General features: G+C 33.4%; 1 protein-coding gene across 8 annotated transcripts; it reads right to left on the reverse strand.

The window, feature by feature from the left end:
- Positions 1-196: 196 nt before the first annotated feature.
- Drp1 (dynamin related protein 1) lies at positions 197-18511 on the reverse strand. Of its 8 annotated transcripts, XM_089732662.1 has the most exons (17): positions 18256-18511; positions 17531-17675; positions 16692-16766; positions 15658-15866; positions 14964-15174; positions 13175-13284; positions 12417-12554; positions 11997-12237; positions 11377-11522; positions 9955-10098; positions 8574-8747; positions 7384-7455; positions 6377-6448; positions 6030-6153; positions 5453-5548; positions 3421-3632; positions 197-1330 (listed from the first exon to the last, which is right to left on the reverse strand). In XM_089732662.1, the coding sequence occupies exons 1-17, from the start codon at positions 18355-18357 to the stop codon at positions 1274-1276; spliced, it is 2328 nt and encodes a 775-aa protein (XP_089588788.1). In that variant the 5' UTR covers positions 18358-18511; the 3' UTR covers positions 197-1273. The 8 variants fall into 8 exon arrangements, with proteins under 8 accessions (XP_089588788.1, XP_089588789.1, XP_089588785.1 ...); XM_089732663.1 differs by lacking the exon at positions 7384-7455 and having other exon boundaries at positions 15658-15876; positions 16705-16766; XM_089732659.1 differs by lacking the exon at positions 16692-16766 and having other exon boundaries at positions 18256-18510.
- Positions 18512-19778: the final 1267 nt, after the last annotated feature.

A 19778-nucleotide genomic window follows, 5' to 3' on the forward strand; every position in this document is an offset into this window, starting at 1 on the left:
CTTAAACCTGACGACGTTGCTAACACGAACCCTAGCAAGAGCCGTGCTTCGCAGAATCTACCTCGCCGGGTCAGAAACGCGACCCACTGTGAAGCGTTTCCGATCCGGTGGTAGATTGTATTGTTTACCATTTCTGCTCTTGCGGTAGTAACAAGAATACCTTTAAATAAAAAAGTAGGTATTAAATGAAAATGCCTTTAGAATGAACCTAATTTAATATTTTAACAGACTTTAAAATAATTACTGTTCATAAAATTCAATTCGTTCAACACATAAAGCGGACACGACTACGAACCACCACAACAATAAATAAAGGTTCGACACTGAAACGCTCTATACTAAAATGGACATGATACAATATGATGACTCGAAAATGAATGAATTAATGACTGATACGAAAAATTAAATAAACGTAGTACAAGGAACTACTCGTTATTACTAAACCGCATTTCATTGTTAATACATTTTGGTAGTCATTCAGTGCGTTGTTTGACCTTTCTACCCTGTTAACAAACAGATTAATAAGAGTCCAAATCGGACTTTCACTACATTTTTATAACATAATCACAAACGGTACGAGACACGTACAGACAATAAAAATAATATCACTGTTTAAGGAAAATACAGATTTACATTTTTATATGTGAATATAATTGGTTTTATCTATATAACGTGCATAAGCAATGAAATGGTAACTGACGATAGGAATACAGTGCGTTCGTGCAACATTCAATAATAACAATACACGCGATATAACATCAGACTACCCTAGAGGGTTTCCAAAACCAATGTTACGACAAACAAGTCAACCGGAACACGTTTACATAACACAAACACAAATTCTACGCATACTTATTGCGAGTTTTTTAATTTCTCTACGTTTACCGCTAGGGGCGCTGTTCCATACAAACACGAGTTAACTTTTACGCGATCGAGAAGTTAAAAAACTCGCACTAAGCACACAGACCTTACGGGTGCTTTTCTTATCAAGAAATAAATCGTGTCACACCGGCAATTAAAAATTGACATGCATTTGCTTAATTAATTTCTGCTCGGACTCATTTCATTATTTTTTTGGTTCTCGACATATTTGTCATGTATTTGTAACGTTGAAGAGAGCTGCAGAAAGAACCTCAGAGCAAATGTATGTCTCATGTAAAAAAAAGGCTAATATACACATATCCAATGTGATTTTAAACTAAACAGTATATGTACAGAGCTGTCCGCTCATTTCACTATTTCACAGACTAGAGTCTCGTTCGTCTGAGGACCATCACCACATGTGCGTCTCGCGGATCTCGCTTATGATTTGACCGGCGCGTTGTAAAGCCTGTAACAATAAAGAATCTGGTTATTGTAACCTTGACAAAACTATTAATGTTTATTTGCTATTATTTCATCGGAGTTGGGAGAGAGAGAGAGAGAATATAATTTATTGCACACCAAAACCCAATTAACATTATAAAACAGTCAACAAGCAGATACATTTGTACAATAGGCCTTATCGCTATAAGGGATCTCTTCCAGACAATTTAATTTACAGAAATTCTAGAAGATAAAGATATAGCAGGTATGTTGCAGTGTACTAATTATTATACATTATTATAGAAAATATATACATACAAAGATATATACCGTTTACATATAATACGAAATAACTATTTGATGAGGAAGTTGAGTTGAGAATCAGTTGATGAGGAAATGTTTTAGTAATGATTAGATATAATTCAATTTTTGTTCAATAAAATTGTATATTCCACTTATTGTGATTATTTTTTAAGCAGACTTCAAAAAAACTGTTTATTTTATGGCTAACTAATTTTGATGGTTTTTTAATTTATTATAAAGCTTGAGCTTCTCATGTTAAATTTATAAAGATCTCACCGAAGTATTTAATTACAATAGACCTCACTGATGATAGTCTCATTTTATTTTGTTAAAGTCGGTGTGCTTTGTTAAGATTTGGTACCATTATAGAATATCTGTTAATATTGTTTTTCTATTGCATTATATTGATTCTACGAACTGGTATTGCTACGACATTTTTGTTGCGCATCGCATCACAATACGCCTTCATTCATTCATTTCTAACGTTCTCCATAATTTTATACTCGACGCGTGAAAAACTGTAATAATAACTCCGTTTCGTCACGATATAATCATATATTCATACCGCACGAACACAATTTATCACAACTATTACAATACCTGTTAAGTATAATTTTTTTGTTTTTGGCCTGGCAACAAACCTTTAAGCCATGTTAAGTTGCCCTATAAGACTTATATTACAAATAATTCGGTACAAAACCCGTGGTCTAATGAGAACACAAATGACGTTCCAGAATTAATACACAATAATGACGTAACGCGATGTCGCATTACTAACGAGACATAACACAAGTATGGAGGGTAGAAGTAAGGAGAACCGTCTCTGTGTGTAAAAAGTGTCCGTTAAAATCTGATAAATAAGGGTGGCGCTACAGTGGGAACCGGGTAAATTAAAAAAAAAAGGCGCTGAAAGTTATTGCAACAACATAGAGAAATAAAAAAGGACGAAAGAACTGTAAGCACTACAAAATCACAAAAAGTATTTTATTTAAAGCTGATAAGAAAATGCAATCGATGTCTCCACGTTTTATCACAGCAATAATTTTAGGTTATATTGACGAAATTAGTTTGGACTACGTAAGCATGTGAGGTCTTGTATATTACACTGTCACTAACTAACTCTGGTCATGTTTTTTTTTTTATTGCTTAGATAGGTGGACGAGATCACAGCCCACCTGGTGTTAAGTGGTAACTGGAGCCCATAGACATCCACAACGTAAATGCGCCACCCACCTTGAGATATAAGTTCTAAGGTCTCAAGTAAGTTACAACGGCTGCCCCACCCTTCAAACCGAAACGCATTACTGCTTCACGGCAGAAATTGGCAGGGTGGTGGTACCCACCCGCGCGGACTCACAAGAGGTCCTACCACCAGTAATTACGCAAATTATAATTTTTGCGAGTTTGATTTTTATTACACGATGTTATTCCTTCACCGTGGAAATCAATCGTGAACATTTAATTTTGTTGAGTACGTATTTCATTAGTTAGAAAAATTGGTACCCGCCTGAGATTCGAACACCGGGTGCATCGTTCAACACGAATGTACAGGACGTCTTATTCCTTAGGCCACGACGACTTCTAGTAATATATTAATATATTCAATTTCCTAACTCAGCATACTTCACTACTCAATTCATATCATACCCTGTGCCTATGCTAGCGCCATTCTGGAGGATTTTTGAACTGTTATGCAGTGCTAAAAGTGGGACACTTTTTCAAGCTCCCTCCCATATTATTATGAGACGGTTCTCCTTACCTCTAACCTCCATAAACACAAGTGAAATGAAATAAGATTGTCGATGGTTTCACCTTTAGCATGTCGGCGGCCTCCTTCCTCCGTTGTGCGATGTGCTCAGACTCGTTGAGCATGCTCTCGGCCTGGTCAGACTTGTACAGGTGAGTGACGAGCTCTGACTGCAGATTGTCCTTCACAAAATTCACTAAGAAATGCATAACAGCCTTTGGTACAGAGTCCTGAATGGATTTCCGGACGATGTAGAAATAAGACTTGATCAGCCTCTCTGAAAAAAAAAAAAGTTTTATTTTTTATTATTATTATTATATACCGTAAAAACGGAAATTATATATTTTTGCATTATGTTACTCATTGAGTTAGGCATTGTACAACATCGCAACCAAATGTAATAATGGAATAATGAGAAATATAATCCTTCATAGAATACATGTACTTAAAATAGTACCACTTTTTAAATAGTGTATGAACGCGGTCTTATAATAATCGAGTTAGTAAATCGAGTGCAACCGATGAAAGAGGTGATTTATTGGTGACTTGTAAGCACATTTTCAGCTAGACCACAACTCCGGACTTAATTATCCAACAGCATTGTGTAAATTTTCCTCTAGTTTTCGAGAATTAAAATAAAATTTAAACTACTTTTTCGGTTTAATCTCGCGTTAATTCATTTCCGACATTTTCAATACTTTGACAGTTTTTGTCGTCACACGAACTTAGGCGTTATTCGCGATATTTGAAACTTCGGGATAAAATCAAATGTAAATAATAAACGTGTGGTTAACAACCGCAACAGTAGTTTTAATTAAGCATTGTTTAGTTGAGAATTTTATCTATAGCTTCAAACTAGTTTGTTGTGGTGCATGTACAATAGTAGAATAATTACTCTTGCGTTTATTAAAATTTCTGATGTATATAATAATATGTACATCAGAAATTTGCAAGCACCTTGAAGCACCTTGTTTTTAATCAAATTTGCTATTGTAAATACTATTATGTTCTAAAGTTCAAAAAAGGCTGTTGAACATTAAGCGGGTGAGCACAGAAACTGGATGAGTATTCAACTTATACGCCACTATTTTTTAATTACCAAAACTAGTATTATATGCCTCCGATATTAAATAAAACTAAGATTATTTCGAAAGATAAATCGATATAAAAACCCATATAAGCAAAAAAAGTCAGGTATACGTAGATCAAATATTAACAAGGGCTATAAATTCAATCGCCGTTGCATTCATAAATCGCAGGGCACCGAAACCCGGATTTTCATTGAAGATGTTTATCTCCGAGATCTTTGCCATGTTTTTTTTTTCAGTTTTATAAATCATTGCTTTAAATTATTAAACTATTATACATAATCGAAAAGAGTTCTTTTTGCATTGGCTGTTAATTTAATTTTGGTAATTGAAGATTAGTGGTGCATAAATATGACTTTAGTGATACACAAAACGAAGCCTAAGGCGTCAGGAGTGACTGCAGATTCTTACCATAGAATTTACCAACTTAATAGAATGATCTATTTATTTTAACACTTGCTACAACTTTTCAACATGTAGATGTCTCTAAGGTCAATGTTTATGATCATTATTGGACATTCTAAATGTATAATATTTGGTTATAATGTAAACCAAATTTAAAAACACAAAATACATTATTAATTTATGGTTATTTTTCCTTTAAACAACAATGTGATAATCACAATCTATATTAATACATTATCTCTATTATTATAATATCATTATTAAAATATATATAAACCATACTAATATATGATATAAAGGAAAAAGCATTACACAAAATAAGAAAATTAAAATAAATATACTATATTTTAGTTTGTGTAACTCTTAGATGACCTAAAGTTCTTAGTTACCAGGTCATAAAATCCCTTAGAAAAAAAATTGTCACACTTAGCTGAACATCATAGCATAGATAAAGTAATGTATTGTTTATGGCTATCTTTTTTGAGTTTAGTAGTATAATCTGTGGTCACTCCGACCGCTACTCAGATGATAGGTGGTCGGAAGGCTAGAGATAGCTATGAGTAAACAAAGCATAGATGCCGGTGTATCTACGGACTAGCCTCACCAACTAAATCACCCATTTGATTCAGTTGCATCACGTTGATGCCGTCTACTGTCTTTACGTTACTGTTTAAGACTGTTGTGTTGTCGCTCCGTCCACCTAGCATCACAACAAAGTTGAATCTCTAATCTTATGGGATGAATATTAAGAAAACATAAGAGCATACGAGCCCACGGCCCATCTGTAGCTTCAATCCATAGACAACAAGTATGCCACTGTTATTGAACCGAGATATGAGGTTGAAGTTTAAAGTTTTGATATAACGGCTATATCTATAACTCAAACCGGAATTATATGACAGATTCGATACTATGTTTCTGTTAGATAGTTAGTCTCATGAAAATACCTTGTTTAAAAAAATTGTTAATACGAAATTTATGGTACCAATACCAATGATTTAAATTAGATTCTATTTTAGTTATTAAACATTATAAGATCAATGAACAAATTTCACATAAAAAGTAAAATTGCCAAAAAAAATTCTGTGGTTATACATTAAATTAAAATTAGATTTTATAATTAAAAAATGTTACTTAAAAATACTAGAGCAGCTGATGTTAATATTGTACACTACACCCACCTATGACGTCACAGTCGTGTTGTTCACGTTCTGACAGTTTACGTGATGTTTGGATCGGTACTTCGGGCAGAAGGTTCACTGGCTTCTGAGGAGTCAGTGCCTTGTTATCTGGCATTCCGTTGAGCTTTAACAACAAACAAAAAAAATACTTTAGGATTTTATCCAATACAAAATTAAAATATTTTCCTTTCACAAACTAGTTGAATTAGACATTTAAATTCACAAAGTTTAACAGTTTATTACAGTTACTAAACTAGCCTTGACCTATTCAACATAATTTAACTTATATTTATATTGTCTACAAATAATGTAGGATAATTTATGTGATTTTTATGTTATTTACATACCTGTGGGGTCGACGGTGTTTCGCTGATGTTTTGTGGAGATTTCTCGTGACCATCGGTTATAGCGGGGACATTCTGTAATATTTGTAATTTTTGTTTTATAACCAATTGGAAATAATCTAGAACTCATTTGTAACGTGTACAGTTTAAGTCTCAAAGAAAACAATGAACTCAATGTGTATTTACAGAGAGAACAACGATTGCTACAATCTATAAAGCGAATGAATAGATAAATATGAAATTATTTCATTTGTTTTTCGATTAATTCATTATCGCTGACAATCAATCGGGTGTAAAATAATGCGTTACTGTTACGAGGTAATTATTGTGGCAGATTACTTCACTTGAAAATCCTTTTCATTGGAACCTAGATATAGTGTTTTATTCCCTTTGAGCCTTGTCTAGAATTAGTTTGGGACCGTCACTTAAAGTCTTTATTAATATTTACAGAATTATATTTTTGTGCATAAAATAAAAATCATGTCTCAAGATTGTGCTATACGTTTCGTGAAGTCTATCATCGACTCTGAGAATTCCTTTGCACTAGGTATGGAGTAATAGAAAAAAAAAAATATTATTCTTTTAATTATATATTTATATCATATGGGGCCGTGCAGGCTCTTGGAAGATGAAATGCCACGACCGAGACTTATGGCAGGGTTTAGGGGAGGCCTCTGCGAAAGCAAAACAATCTTTGCCGATGTTAAATGTTAGAAAAATTACATTAATAATATGTACCTAAATATGAATTAAGATTGTTAATAAAGGGGTCTTTAACTTAACCATATGGGGAGCTAGACTTTTAAAGTAAAAAATGACCAATCAAATAATCCGATTGTTTCTACTAACAATCGCTCATAGGTCGACTTCACTGTGATCATGAAAAAGAGTCCATACAGTATTCAAATGGCACGACATCGAAACGTCACAACACAAGTTTAGTAGGACAATGAATCAAGAATGAGTGAGGCGAGTTAACGGCGACCCGAATATAACCACGCCACAATTACCTTGTACGCGTCCAATACGCTTGCCAAGAATACTAGGGCGGACCCTCTTTCACCCATTTGTCGGAGAAACAGCTACAAAAATTTCGAGATAGTAATTTATATAATCTTAACATATCGTTTAGATAAGGGCCGTCCAAATTACATACCTTTGCGGGCTAATTAAATTTACTACAAAAACTGGAGGGGCCGCAGAAAAATATATTTTCAAAAACAAAATACAATCCAGACAAAAAAAATCATAAAAAATATATATATATGTAAAAGATAGCTTCACTTTTAAATGATGTCATGGGAATGGAATGTTACAAGAATACAGATAAATAATACCAAATAATGATTATATGATTTGACAAAGAATTCTATTGTCCAAACTATTTATATTCAAAACTATTTTCTGATTAAAGCATGCGTCGTGGGCCGCATGAAAACAAGTCGTTATCTGGACAGTTCTGGTTTAGATAATACACATTATTACTCAACGGCTTGTCATACTACGATTTTTAGTCGCTGTAGGGTAGATTGAAAACTGCAGATAAGGTGTTGTTAACTCAAAGTAATGAACATTTTCCAAATAAGATATGACCTAAAGGTCTCTGTCACCAGGTCATAAAAAAAAACTGTTGTTAACAAACAAATCTGTTCAGCTTTTCTCTAGTCCATTTTTGATGTTACCACTCGAATCCAGTGAGTCGATCCGTAATTAGATCTTGTCGGGTAAAGGAAAGTCTAAATAATGGTGCGTATAAAACAGATAGCCGCGCAAGTTTAAAAAAATGTAATTTAAGATTCAAACCGAAACTAAAATTACCGTTAGTCGTTGTTAATACAAACAATCGTGAATAAAACTTACCTAGGTAGATGCATGTTTATGTAAAATTTTCAATGATTTGATGATAAGTTTTTTTTAAAACAAACAAACACGACATATGCGTATACGGCATATATAAATGATTCCGAATAAAAATATAACGACTCTCGATAGTTTTTGAGTGTATACTCAGTTTTTGTTTTAAAGATGCAAACAGTGTTTAGTAATATTTTAAGTGAAGTTCCAATTGCAGGTTTTGCTTGGTAAAGTTAATATAAAACCTTTTTTTTCCTTCTAATTATACGCACACACGGGCACAACACACATGTAGGCTTAGTATAATTAGTGAGGCTTCAGACGTATTCATAATAAGCGGTTTTACTTTGATCAAGTTGGATACCGGTGAGGGCGAAGGCCTGGGAGTCTTGTGTCTGTAGACGGGACTGTGGTCGTCGTCGCCGCTCTTCAGCAGGCCGGACACCAGCGCCGCCTCGCGGTGGAAGTCGGGGTGCTTCGTGTTAATGTACGCAAGCTCGATAGCCACCAGGTTCTCCACCTACAACAATTATAATAATGATCATAAAATCATTTATTGCCTTTCACATTCTAAATAAAATAAAATACTAATAAAAGAGAAGAAAAAGAAGAGAAAAAGGCAAAAGGAGACGGCGCAGCTAATGCTGTCAAGGTCGATAAATCGAACAGCGCTGATTATCAGTCACCCCCGTTTCCCTTTGGTTCTTTGCGGGAATGAAGGCTAGGTACGTGTGTACAGACTTAAAACATGGTATAAACTAGTATAAAAAAAAAAGAAAAAAAAAACGAAACAAAAATCAAATGAAATGGTGAACCCGAATACAAAACATACATAAGCACACACTGTAATAACAACATGTGGACAGCCTACAACGAAACAACAAAGAAAATAAAATAAAATAAAAGAAAGCGCGATAATACTATTACTATTACTGGCAAGCAGCACAACATTTACACTTGTACATTATTAAAAATAATTTTGATAAATGAAAATTTTCACAAGCAAGGATTAAACTAGTTACTATAAATACTATAAATTAAATTAGTAAAGTTAGTTAAACAAGATACTATGCGTCAGCTTTTACAACTGGAAACAGATAAAGCTATACGGGTTGTAAAGCGATGGTCTCTGACTGTATGTTCTACGAACCATCAGATAAAATTACAGCTTGTCGCATACTATCATTTTTTGGACATATCTCCCGGCGAGGAAATGACTCCATAGAGCGCTTTGTCGTTCAGGGCAAAGTAGGAGGCACCAGACCGCGTGGAAGGTTGCCCATGCGATCGATCGACAAAGTAAAGTCGGCGGTTGGCGGTTGTTTACATGAGCGTATCAAGCTCACCACAAACCGAGATAAGTGGCGATTGCCCGTGAGGCGCATAACATCTACCCACAGCATTGATACTGAATGACGACAGAATTATTGGTGGTAGGACCTCTTGTGAGTCCACGCGGGTAGGTACCACCGCCCTGCCTATTTCTGCCGTTGTAACTATACTTGAGACTTTAGAACTTATATCTGAAGGTGGGTGGCGCATTTACGTTGTAACCACTTAACACCAGGTGGGCTGTGAGCTCGTCCACCCACCAAAGCAATAAAAAATAAATAAATAAAAAGGATATATGGCAGGTACTATAGGTCGTATCAGGAATTGTCTATCATTTTCGTTGGCGCTTTCGATACAATGGTGTATTATGAATGCTGTATAACAAATCGACTTACCATAGAATTGGTCGGAGGCAATCTAGTCCTCAGCAGTTGGGTGACGACGTCGACGATGCGCTGGTGCAGGCGCGGGAAACGTAGCATTTCCTGCTGGACTTCGGTGCCACAGTGCTGAACGATTCTTTGCATTTCCTCGTGTACCTGTATATTGACATAAATGAATATAACGCTTGTTTACAATTAGGGGAAAACGCTTTGGTAAAAAAAATATACTATGGCTATGAAATTTATTCATAATAAACATGTAAGTAAATACAGGGTGTAGTCTTACAACATATACGAAATCTACTGCTTAATAATCTTAATATAAAAGCATTGAAAGTAATGTTATATAGTAGTGTACACAGCAGAATAATTAAATAACGTTCTAGTAGTCAATGACAGCAATATAAATAATTTTATGCTTATTTGGTTATGTTCGTAAAATTAAACTCTAAGCACATAGAATACGTTGACGAGTATGTCTACTTAGGACAGTTGATCTCTACCACTGACAACATGCAAAAGGAAATTGATAGAAGAATTGCCAACACATGGAAGAGGTATTGATCCCTTAGTGAAGTTATGAAGGACAAAGAGATGTCCATAAAAGATAAAAGAAATATCTTTAACTCGTACATCCTACCCTGTTTGACGTACGGTTGCCAGACATAGGCGTTAACCGAAAAATTAATAAATAAAATACAGGTATGTCAGAACAGCATAGAAAGAAGTGTCACTGGTGTCAAGAGAAGAGACAAAGTAAGATTATCGGAAATAAAAAGACTTACTAAATTTAAAAACGCAATCCAAATAAGTAGAACGCTGAAGTGGAGATGGACAGGACATATCTTAAGAGAGAAATACGAGAAATGGACCAAAATAATTACAGAGTGGTACCCACGGGATGGCTATAGAAAAAAAGGAAGACAGCCAAAACGTTGGGAAGATGAAATAAAGAGTGTAGCCGGCCCGCGTTGGAGTCGAATGGCAAAAAATCGAGAATATTGGCAATCTTTAGAGGAGGCCTTTGTTGAGAGACAAGCTGTTTTTAAAACCACACCGAACGCCGAACGGAATAATTGATTATAAGTTGCACTTAAATTTAATTTAATATTAAGTAATGTATTAAGTTAGTAAAACAACAATAAAGGCTTATTATTATTATTATTATTTGGTTATGTTTGGACCACAAGTTTACATAAAATAATGAATGTATGATCATGGTATAACTGTGTAATAAATAATGACTCTACTACAGTGAGTCATTCATTTAAGAATGAAACTAAAATTATAATAAATTTACAAATAAGTAAGCGATATATTACTAATATATATTAATTTACCAAATAATAATAATTATTTAATATGTTTGAAATATATTTTTAATTTTAATATTTTGTAAATACATATTTTAAGGATTATTAACAATAAGCATACCAGTTCAACACAACGTAATGAAGGATCTTCCAGTCTTCTAATCTGTCGCTTTACTAGAAGCTCAAAAGATACCTCAGGGACGAATAAAGCCGGTCTAGGGCCTGTAGCATTGCGGATCGCGGTCAAAATATCCATGCGGGTCAAACCTGACGACGAATACAATACATCAACTAGAGTGTACACATCGAAAACATTATTTATTCTTATTAAATAGACAGAGCAATTCATGGTCTATGGACTCATGTGGTTACTGGACATCATTGACATAACTAAGTGAACGTTCACCCTGAAATTTTATGTGGTAGTTATAATAGTATTGAAACACGGCTATCATAAACAGGAACGGTAGCAGAAATAACTATACTAGAATTGACTCTGCATACCTACCGGTTTTTAATATCCCTTAACATAGTTAAAGTTAGTTATTGCTACTATGAGCTATTTAAGGAAATAGAGTAGGAAATAAAATCAATTTCAAGTCAATTTTAGCATTCATGAAATCTCAATTTACAGTTATCACTAGTAATCAAGATTGTTGATTAGCGAGTCATTAACTTACTTTACCAGGCTCTTTTATTGAGTATTGAGTGAAAAATATTTTTCTGTTTATCGTAACTCACCTACTAAAGGATGTATGGAGTCCAAAGTGCGTCCAAAAGTCTCGTGGAATATATAACAGATTCTGGCGCCGCCACAAAGTTCAGTGGTCTCAATGTTCCTGGCGGTACCTTCTATTGTCGAACAATAAGCACTCGCGAATTTCGTTATAATTTGCAATAACGTCTGAGACTTGTCCGACACATCTTCGCCGTAGGAGTTCAGAAGAGATTGGAATTGTGATATCATTACATTAACACGCACCTGAAATAACATCAGAAATTAATTTGTTACAAACATCCTAATAGAGGCGCAATTTAACATCTGCGACTTGTTTACATGTGATATTTAACATCTTTTTAATTAATCTTTTAAAAAAATACACACACAATACAATTCTAGGTATAGTTTCATTTTATTGAAGGTCTTAAATAATAATATACCTTGAGTTCAGGTAAACAATCTCTTATATGGTGCATGAGTAGTCTATTCAATGTTTTAGCTAGGTACGGAGTTCCGTTGCGCGTTGCTATAGTGGGATACTTCCTTTGGAGATAAGTGGCTTCATCTTTCAGTGCATCCTAAATATAAATATGTAATATGAGAAAAAGAAACACACACTCCAAATTGAGGAGCTTCTTTCAGTTTTTTCTTGAAATTTGATTATGAAAAGTTCACAACACCGAAATTTGACTGCTTCTTTTTGGGCATGTTCACCCAACATTCGTGCTATGAAGGTTGCCAAACTCCATCACCTCTGCTTTCACATTATCGAAACTTAATATTGTTACCTTATTTACCAACTTTATGCCAATCAATTATATCCCGATTTGCAAAAGAGCAATCCTCAAAAATATTAGTCAAGTTAACTAACTGCCTTTCATAGAACTAAGCCAAAACTAACTAAAAAATTACAAGGAATGAACCCATGCTATACTTTTTACGGAATTTTTTTCACAACTAGCGACTAGCACAAACTACAAGTAGTAGTATAAGTTCAAGCATTGTAAAACCACTTTGACAATATATGTTTAAATTGTTGTCATAAAATGTTAAATTAAAGATATAAGAAAGTAAATCAATTATGTATGCATACACATCACAATTAAGATTACTTTTAATTGTTAATATTGATTGTCAAACTTTTTATTTATTTTATTAATAAATATCCATAACATGTTTCTTCTTTGTATACAATTACCGTGATGGTTTTCTTATCAATAATGTCTTGTTGTGATCTATTTACGACGCCAATGATTCCTAGTTTAACCGGAATAACGCGCCCACACAGAATATCTATTGCATCAGTTCCTAAAAATAAATATATACATTAATAATACTAAAGCGAAACGTAAACAAGAATCATTATTCATCATATCAAGAATTATTCTTATAAGGCCATCATCGACATTTGATATGGCTGTTATTGTGGTAGCAGCTTGATTGGTATCTACAGTCAAAGGCGTTTATTTCTCAAAAGATTACAATATAAGAGTCGTCTATTATCAAAGGTGGCAATCTGTGCATTTGGACAAAAAAAAATTATTGATATGTCAATACAGATTGATTTGAATATAATCGTCTCCTTCAAAGAATACGGTTCAAAACCTGCATTAAATAAAGGTTAATACTTAACCTGTTATTTATCTAAGATGTCGTTCAGAAGAGTTTTGTGACTGCCAATGGAATATAAAGTCAATAATTCGTTTTTCTGATTTACCAATAATTGTCCAAAAGTCACATTGCCGGCTTTGATAATAGTCGACTCATAATTAACACCCATATAGAAACCTTTCACTATATGAAAGTTTAAACAATTTATGAAGACAAGTGAACCTGAGTTTTTGAAACTGCAGGGAATTGGGATCTATATAAATTTATTCAGTCACAGGGGTTATAATCTCAAAGCACGTAATGTCATGAGAATTATTGTTACGTCTTTGTGTCGCAATGTTATTCGCTAAACTCCATATTACAAGTGTTATGAAGATTTACAAAGAATATTTTATACTGCAGTATTATATGTACATTTTTGGATTTTAAGGCAGTGTCTATTTTGTAAAAATTGCTTAAAGGTATAACTATTAAATGGGTCGCCTGGTCATAAGCCCCCATGGGAAAACGCCAACATCTTATGTTTAGCTGCGAAGCTATGCATTATTATAAAGATTCCAACCTCATGTTTAAATGTGTTTTTCAGAATGCATATTGTGATCTATGGGCTCCGGTAAACATCTAACAGCAGGTGAGCGATTAGCTTCTTCACTATACAAAACAATAAAATACGAATTCTTATTGTTATTTTTCACTGTAGAGATTTTGAACCATACAGTATATAGTAGAACCATATTTAACAAACAAAAAAATTATATAATTAAAACTAGTTTCGGCGCTTCGAAAATTATAAACTGTAAAACTAATAAAATTAACTTGAGTCTAAGACAGTTTCAATTATGTCTAAAATCGAGAAAACGGTAGAATTTACTCTGATTTAATGTTTTGACCTTTTACAGCACAATAGGATTTTGTGGAATGCACTACCATTCTTGTATAATTGAGTTTCTCTGATGACGCCATGAAAATCTATTTAGAAAGTATTTAATTAATTATTGTGAGAATAGCAATCGTCATAATCGCCTACACCAAAATGTAGGCAAAAATGTATATATTTAATTAATTTGCATAGTTAGAAAATTGATAAGTGTTATCAATGATTACAGTGTTTGATATTTCAAAAATGTAGTAAACTATTCAGGTTTAAATTTAAAAAAAAATTGTTATTTTTTAATAATAATATAATAGTAGTAATAATAATTTATTTATTTCTCTCTCTCTCTCTCTCTCTCTCTCTCTCTCTCTCTCTCTTTTTATATTTCAATTGACCTAATTGGGATCAGATCTTGTTTTACAAATGCTAAGCCACAAAGCAAATAATTTTCTATGCATTTATCAGTGGCTAATAAATGTAGGAAAGGTTATTAGTTTAATACCTGCATCCATGAGATCAAGTTTGGTAACAACAGCCAATGTCCTTCGGCCATCAGGGTCCACATCCTTAGCCAATTTGATGGCTTCACTAGTCGCCATGTCTGTATTAGCAGCTGTTACAGCTAATATAATGGAATTTGGGTTAGAGATATACTTAATAATAAGGTTTCTGATTTGGTTTTCTATGTCTTCTGGTTGATCACCTATTGGCACCTAAAAAAAAAATTAATTCGGTTTTTTTTCTAATATTTTCTAATTTTGCAGTACTTTTATTCCTTTATAAAAACATATGGTGTGGGTTGTTGATTAGCAACCTGTCACATTAATATCCGTGTCTTCATTGATCAGACAAACAGTACGATAGTGGAGATGCGGCAATTCTATGCCAAGAGTCAAAAGCACTATTTTATTTCTGCAGTGAATAAGTCAAGTACTTCAGTCTGAAGGTGGTGCTTTAAGCTTAATAAAGACTTAATACTTTAAACCTAAAGATTAAAGTACGAGGGGCATACTTTAAAGCTTTACTATTTCTTATTATATTAATATCACTTTTTTAAGTAACTGTATGTTAAAACAAAAAAAAAAATCTAACTTTAACATTCTTGTGAAGTCAAAAGCTTAAGTTTTATTATTTTAGGTCTCTAAATTTATCGATTATATATATATCGAGTTTTAACTGAAATGTAAGGAACTTGCCTTTGTTATACCGGGTAGATCGACTAAAGTAAGGTTGACAACTGTGGTTGAATATATTTTCAAGTTTATAGGTTCTGGAGAAATTCCCTTGTTGCTGCCAGCCATACGGTCAGTTTCTCTCTCTATTTCTTGTCTTATCTCTTCAAAGTTAGTGTAAATTTTGTCTTTTGTGTGTAGGAACTTTCCCCATTCTTCTAGATTAAGAGTACCTGAAACAAAGTAAGAGGTTAGATGAAGCATTTCAAAACATGCAACTTAAGATTTTTATTTTATCATAGCACTCCAAAATCAGTATGTTTATATTAGGTAAAATAATCTGTAGGTATGCTGTTACTGTTTAAACAAAAAGTAATTATTAGCTTTGGCACTTTCAATAGTTACATATAATGTAATATAAAATAAAAATTGTGTAATAGAAAACTTCAAACAATTCTTTTGCCGTGGCCTAATGGATAAGACGTTCGATGCACTGGTGTTCGAAACCGGTAGCGCATTTACGTTGTGGATGTCTATGCGCTCCAGTAACCACTTAACACCAGGTCGGCTGTAAGCTCGTCCACACACCTAAGCAAAAAAAAAAAAATCCATATATGAGTCGTCTATTATCAAAGGTGGCAATCTGTGCATTTGGACAAAAAAATGTTATTGATATGTCAATACAGATTGATTTGAATATAATCGTCTCCTTCAAAGAATACGGTTCAAAACCTGCATTAAATAAAGGTTAATACTTAACCTGTTATTTATCTAAGATGTCGTTCAGAAGAGTTTTGTGACTGCCATGGGAATACAAAGTCAATAATTCGTTTTTCTGATTTACCAATAATTGTCCAAAAGTCACATTGCCGGCTTTGATAGTAGTCGACTCATATTATGTTATGATAAATAAGTTATTATTATGTTACATGAATATGAAACAATTCCGAGATTTGATATTAGTTGAAATCTATCTATCCCTTAGGTTTATAGCGTTTCTTTTTAGATTTCGCCAATTAGTTGAAATCTTTAGAATATTCCAACCTCAAAATACAAACCTGCTGAAAATATTGATTGAGTAATCTGTGCCATTGGATTCCATGACGCAGCTTCTTTATGTTGGGCCTTTAGTACTAAAATAATAGTTTTTCATTGATAGGTAAGTAGCATGTATTGATTTTAACAAGAAAAGTAAATTTTGAACTTAATCATAATTAGATACCTAATTGTTGTGTTTTTGTTTTGAAAACATTTTATTTATGGTGCTACTCGATTAAAAACAATATTTTTTTATACTCCACACACTCTCAAATAATAGGACGTAGAACACTTTGTCAACTCAAAACAAGACCTTTATTTCTTTCTTTTAAATGTTTGGTTCTCGTGTTATGAGATTACCATATACATTCACATATGGGTATAGGATGATAGATATGCTACACTTGCCCTACAAATAATCTGCATGTATTGAAGCTGTGAATAAGCAGGATGGATGTGAATAAGTGGCATGCAAGTCACCCATATTGGTCTGACTATTACTGCAGAGTGAACATGGATCACAAATTGATTAAAATTTCTTATAAACATTTGAGGTAATGAGTTTGAACAGGGAATACTACACAAAAAAACTATATAATAAAGACTATTTGAGTAATTTTTTTTACTTTTGAAATTTTGAGTAATTATTAATTGCTTTGATATATGAATCTTTACAAATGATAACTGACAATGAAGATTTCTAGTTCAAGTATTCTTATCCTATTGAAAACAATATGAATAATTATAACGCAATAATATACAAATTAGTTTGACTGTTAATATGATTGTTAAGTTAATTTATGGCTCAATTTAGGTAATAATTTTAATCATAGTGATAGCTTCAAATGATGTAACTAACCTTCTTCAGCTGAGCGATGTTCTTTGCCTTCTTTTGGACTGTAGACTAACTGGAGAATGAGAGGACGCCGAGTGACTATCCCAGGACCCCGAGGCAGAAATGAGCGACCTACCAGGCTTTCTATCACTGAACTTTTACCAGAGCTCTAAAAATGCATAATTATTTATAAAAAAAATTAAAGTAAGGAGAATTTACACCCATACTGAACAGATAATTTTTTATATTATTTTTTCTTATGATTAAAACTACGTTTCATGTTGCGTTTATTTATTGGCAATTCGCGACAGGCGACGGTCGTCCTTGTGGACAGTTTTTTAGTTTTTGTGGTCATTCTACACGAACTGTAAAATACTCATTTCGTAATAGTTATCAAACTATCTAACTTTTTTTTCATAATGAAGAGTAGGTTTGTCATTCGATAAAACTAATAATTTGCTTTAGATTCGATCGAAGTCCATTTTTCCAAAGCAGAATAGGGTTCTTGTTGCAATTTATGTATAATAAGACGTGAGCCATTCTTGCGTACATATTATTTTAATTCAATGAAACTGTACTACGGTCTTGGTCAATGACAATGTAGTTTAATTTGAATGAGGACAAAGAACTCTACTGACGTTTTTACATAACCACGACGATCTGGGTGGCCTTTTATACCTTGTTGATAACAATGCTCAAAAATAAAATAGTCTTGTTGAAATTCTAAAAGAATACAGGCCCAAATTTACCTGGGTTCCTAAAACAGCTATTTGGGGTAATTGAATGGCATCAGCTCCAACTGTATTGAACACATCTTGTAGTTTATTAATAACTGGTATAAGGGCTTCCATTATTTAAAAATATATAGGCACTTTTACAAATGCCTAAATCTAAGAGACACGTTGGTTTATCTATTACGAAACGATAATTTTTTTATCAAAATTCAAAACAGACAGAAGACAGGCCAACCGGTAAAAGTCAGCCATATTGATTTTGTTAAAAATGAGGGATGCCTATTTGAAAACGATTTATTGAAGAATCGATTTATTAAATCGATTTTATTTCAATTTACCAAAGAATCGATTTCAGATAGGAGAAACAAAAGAATAATTTTGAAATTATTATTTTGCTTTTTATCAATTCATAATAAATATATGTATTGCTTATTCAATAATTTATAATTGGCTGATATTCAAATTTGTACTAAAGCCGACTAGGAACTGTCTGCTATACTCATAACCAATATGAGCCCTGTGAAATTCTTATTTTAAAGAAAAGTAGCAACATATTTATTTATAAATAGAAGAGCCAACATTAAAAAACACATTTCAAACGTGGCAAAGTAAAAAATAATCATGCCAGTATTTTGTGAAAATTATTAAAAGTTAAATAGATCTAAATCTAAGTTTAAAGATTCAATTATTGTATTTTTATAGCGTTGATGGTTGGACGAGCTCATGGCGCACCTGATATTAAGTGGTAACCGGAGCCCATAGACGTCTACATCGTAAATGCTGCCTCCCCACTTCGAGACATGTGTTCTAAGGTCTCAGTTTTTACAGTGCAACGGCTGCCCCACAGTTCAAATCGAAATGCATTACTACTTCACGGCAGAAATAGGTGAGATGGTGGTGCCTACCTGTGCGGTCTCACTAGATGTCCTACCACTAGTAAATTCTCAATAAAAATGTGTGGAGGTATACGAGAAAGGGAAGATCTTCCACCGAGCGTGTGATACTGCTCGGTAGACCGACGGTCCCAAAATTTATATTTCGGAATTTGTATAAAGGCAAGATAATCTTGAAAATGTCGTAAGCGAGATTGAGGCATCTGTCAAATATTTTGTGTTCTGTGATGGCAACCGCCACAAATGTTATTGACAATTTAAGATTTGATTTGTCTGAGCTGATTTTTAAGTAGAAAACAAACAAAAAATGGGTTGCCTGTACAGTTGGCTAGCGGAAGATAGTTTTACGTGATTACGTCTTAAGAAACACTGATGAAATTTGTATACTTTAATTAATTGAATTGAATTATTATCACTGAATTATCATTTTTTTATAAAGAAGGAGTTAATTGAAAATTATTTTTTTCAATAAATTAACACTTGTGTCGATCGTACCTTTCTATCGGTAGTTTCGTGCTCTCGCTTGCACGCTCAGGCTCAGGCGGAACGTGTTACTTTTTCGTGTGTGCAGCCCGTTTGTATTGATTTATAAGACGTTATCACGTCAAAATAACATACAAGTTGATCAATAACATGACACAATAA

The sequence above is a fragment of the Bombyx mandarina genome, chromosome 13 (genome assembly GCF_030267445.1).
Source record: "Bombyx mandarina strain Sakado chromosome 13, ASM3026744v2".
Taxonomy (NCBI): Eukaryota; Metazoa; Arthropoda; class Insecta; order Lepidoptera; family Bombycidae; genus Bombyx; species Bombyx mandarina.

What these genes read in the sequence shown, in the direction of transcription:
- Drp1 (XM_089732662.1), bottom strand. Translation starts at nt 18,357, where the DNA reads ATGGAAGCCCTTATACCAGTTATTAATAAACTACAAGATGTGTTCAAT. An exon ending in CATTACGTTGTGTTGAACTG is followed by an intron (nt 10,099 to 11,376) that starts GTATGCTTATTG and finishes GTCAATATACAG; the next exon opens with GTACACGAGGAAATGCAAAG. An exon ending in TCAAATGGGTGATTTAGTTG is followed by an intron (nt 3,633 to 5,452) that starts GTGAGGCTAGTC and finishes TTTTTTTTTCAG; the next exon opens with AGAGGCTGATCAAGTCTTAT.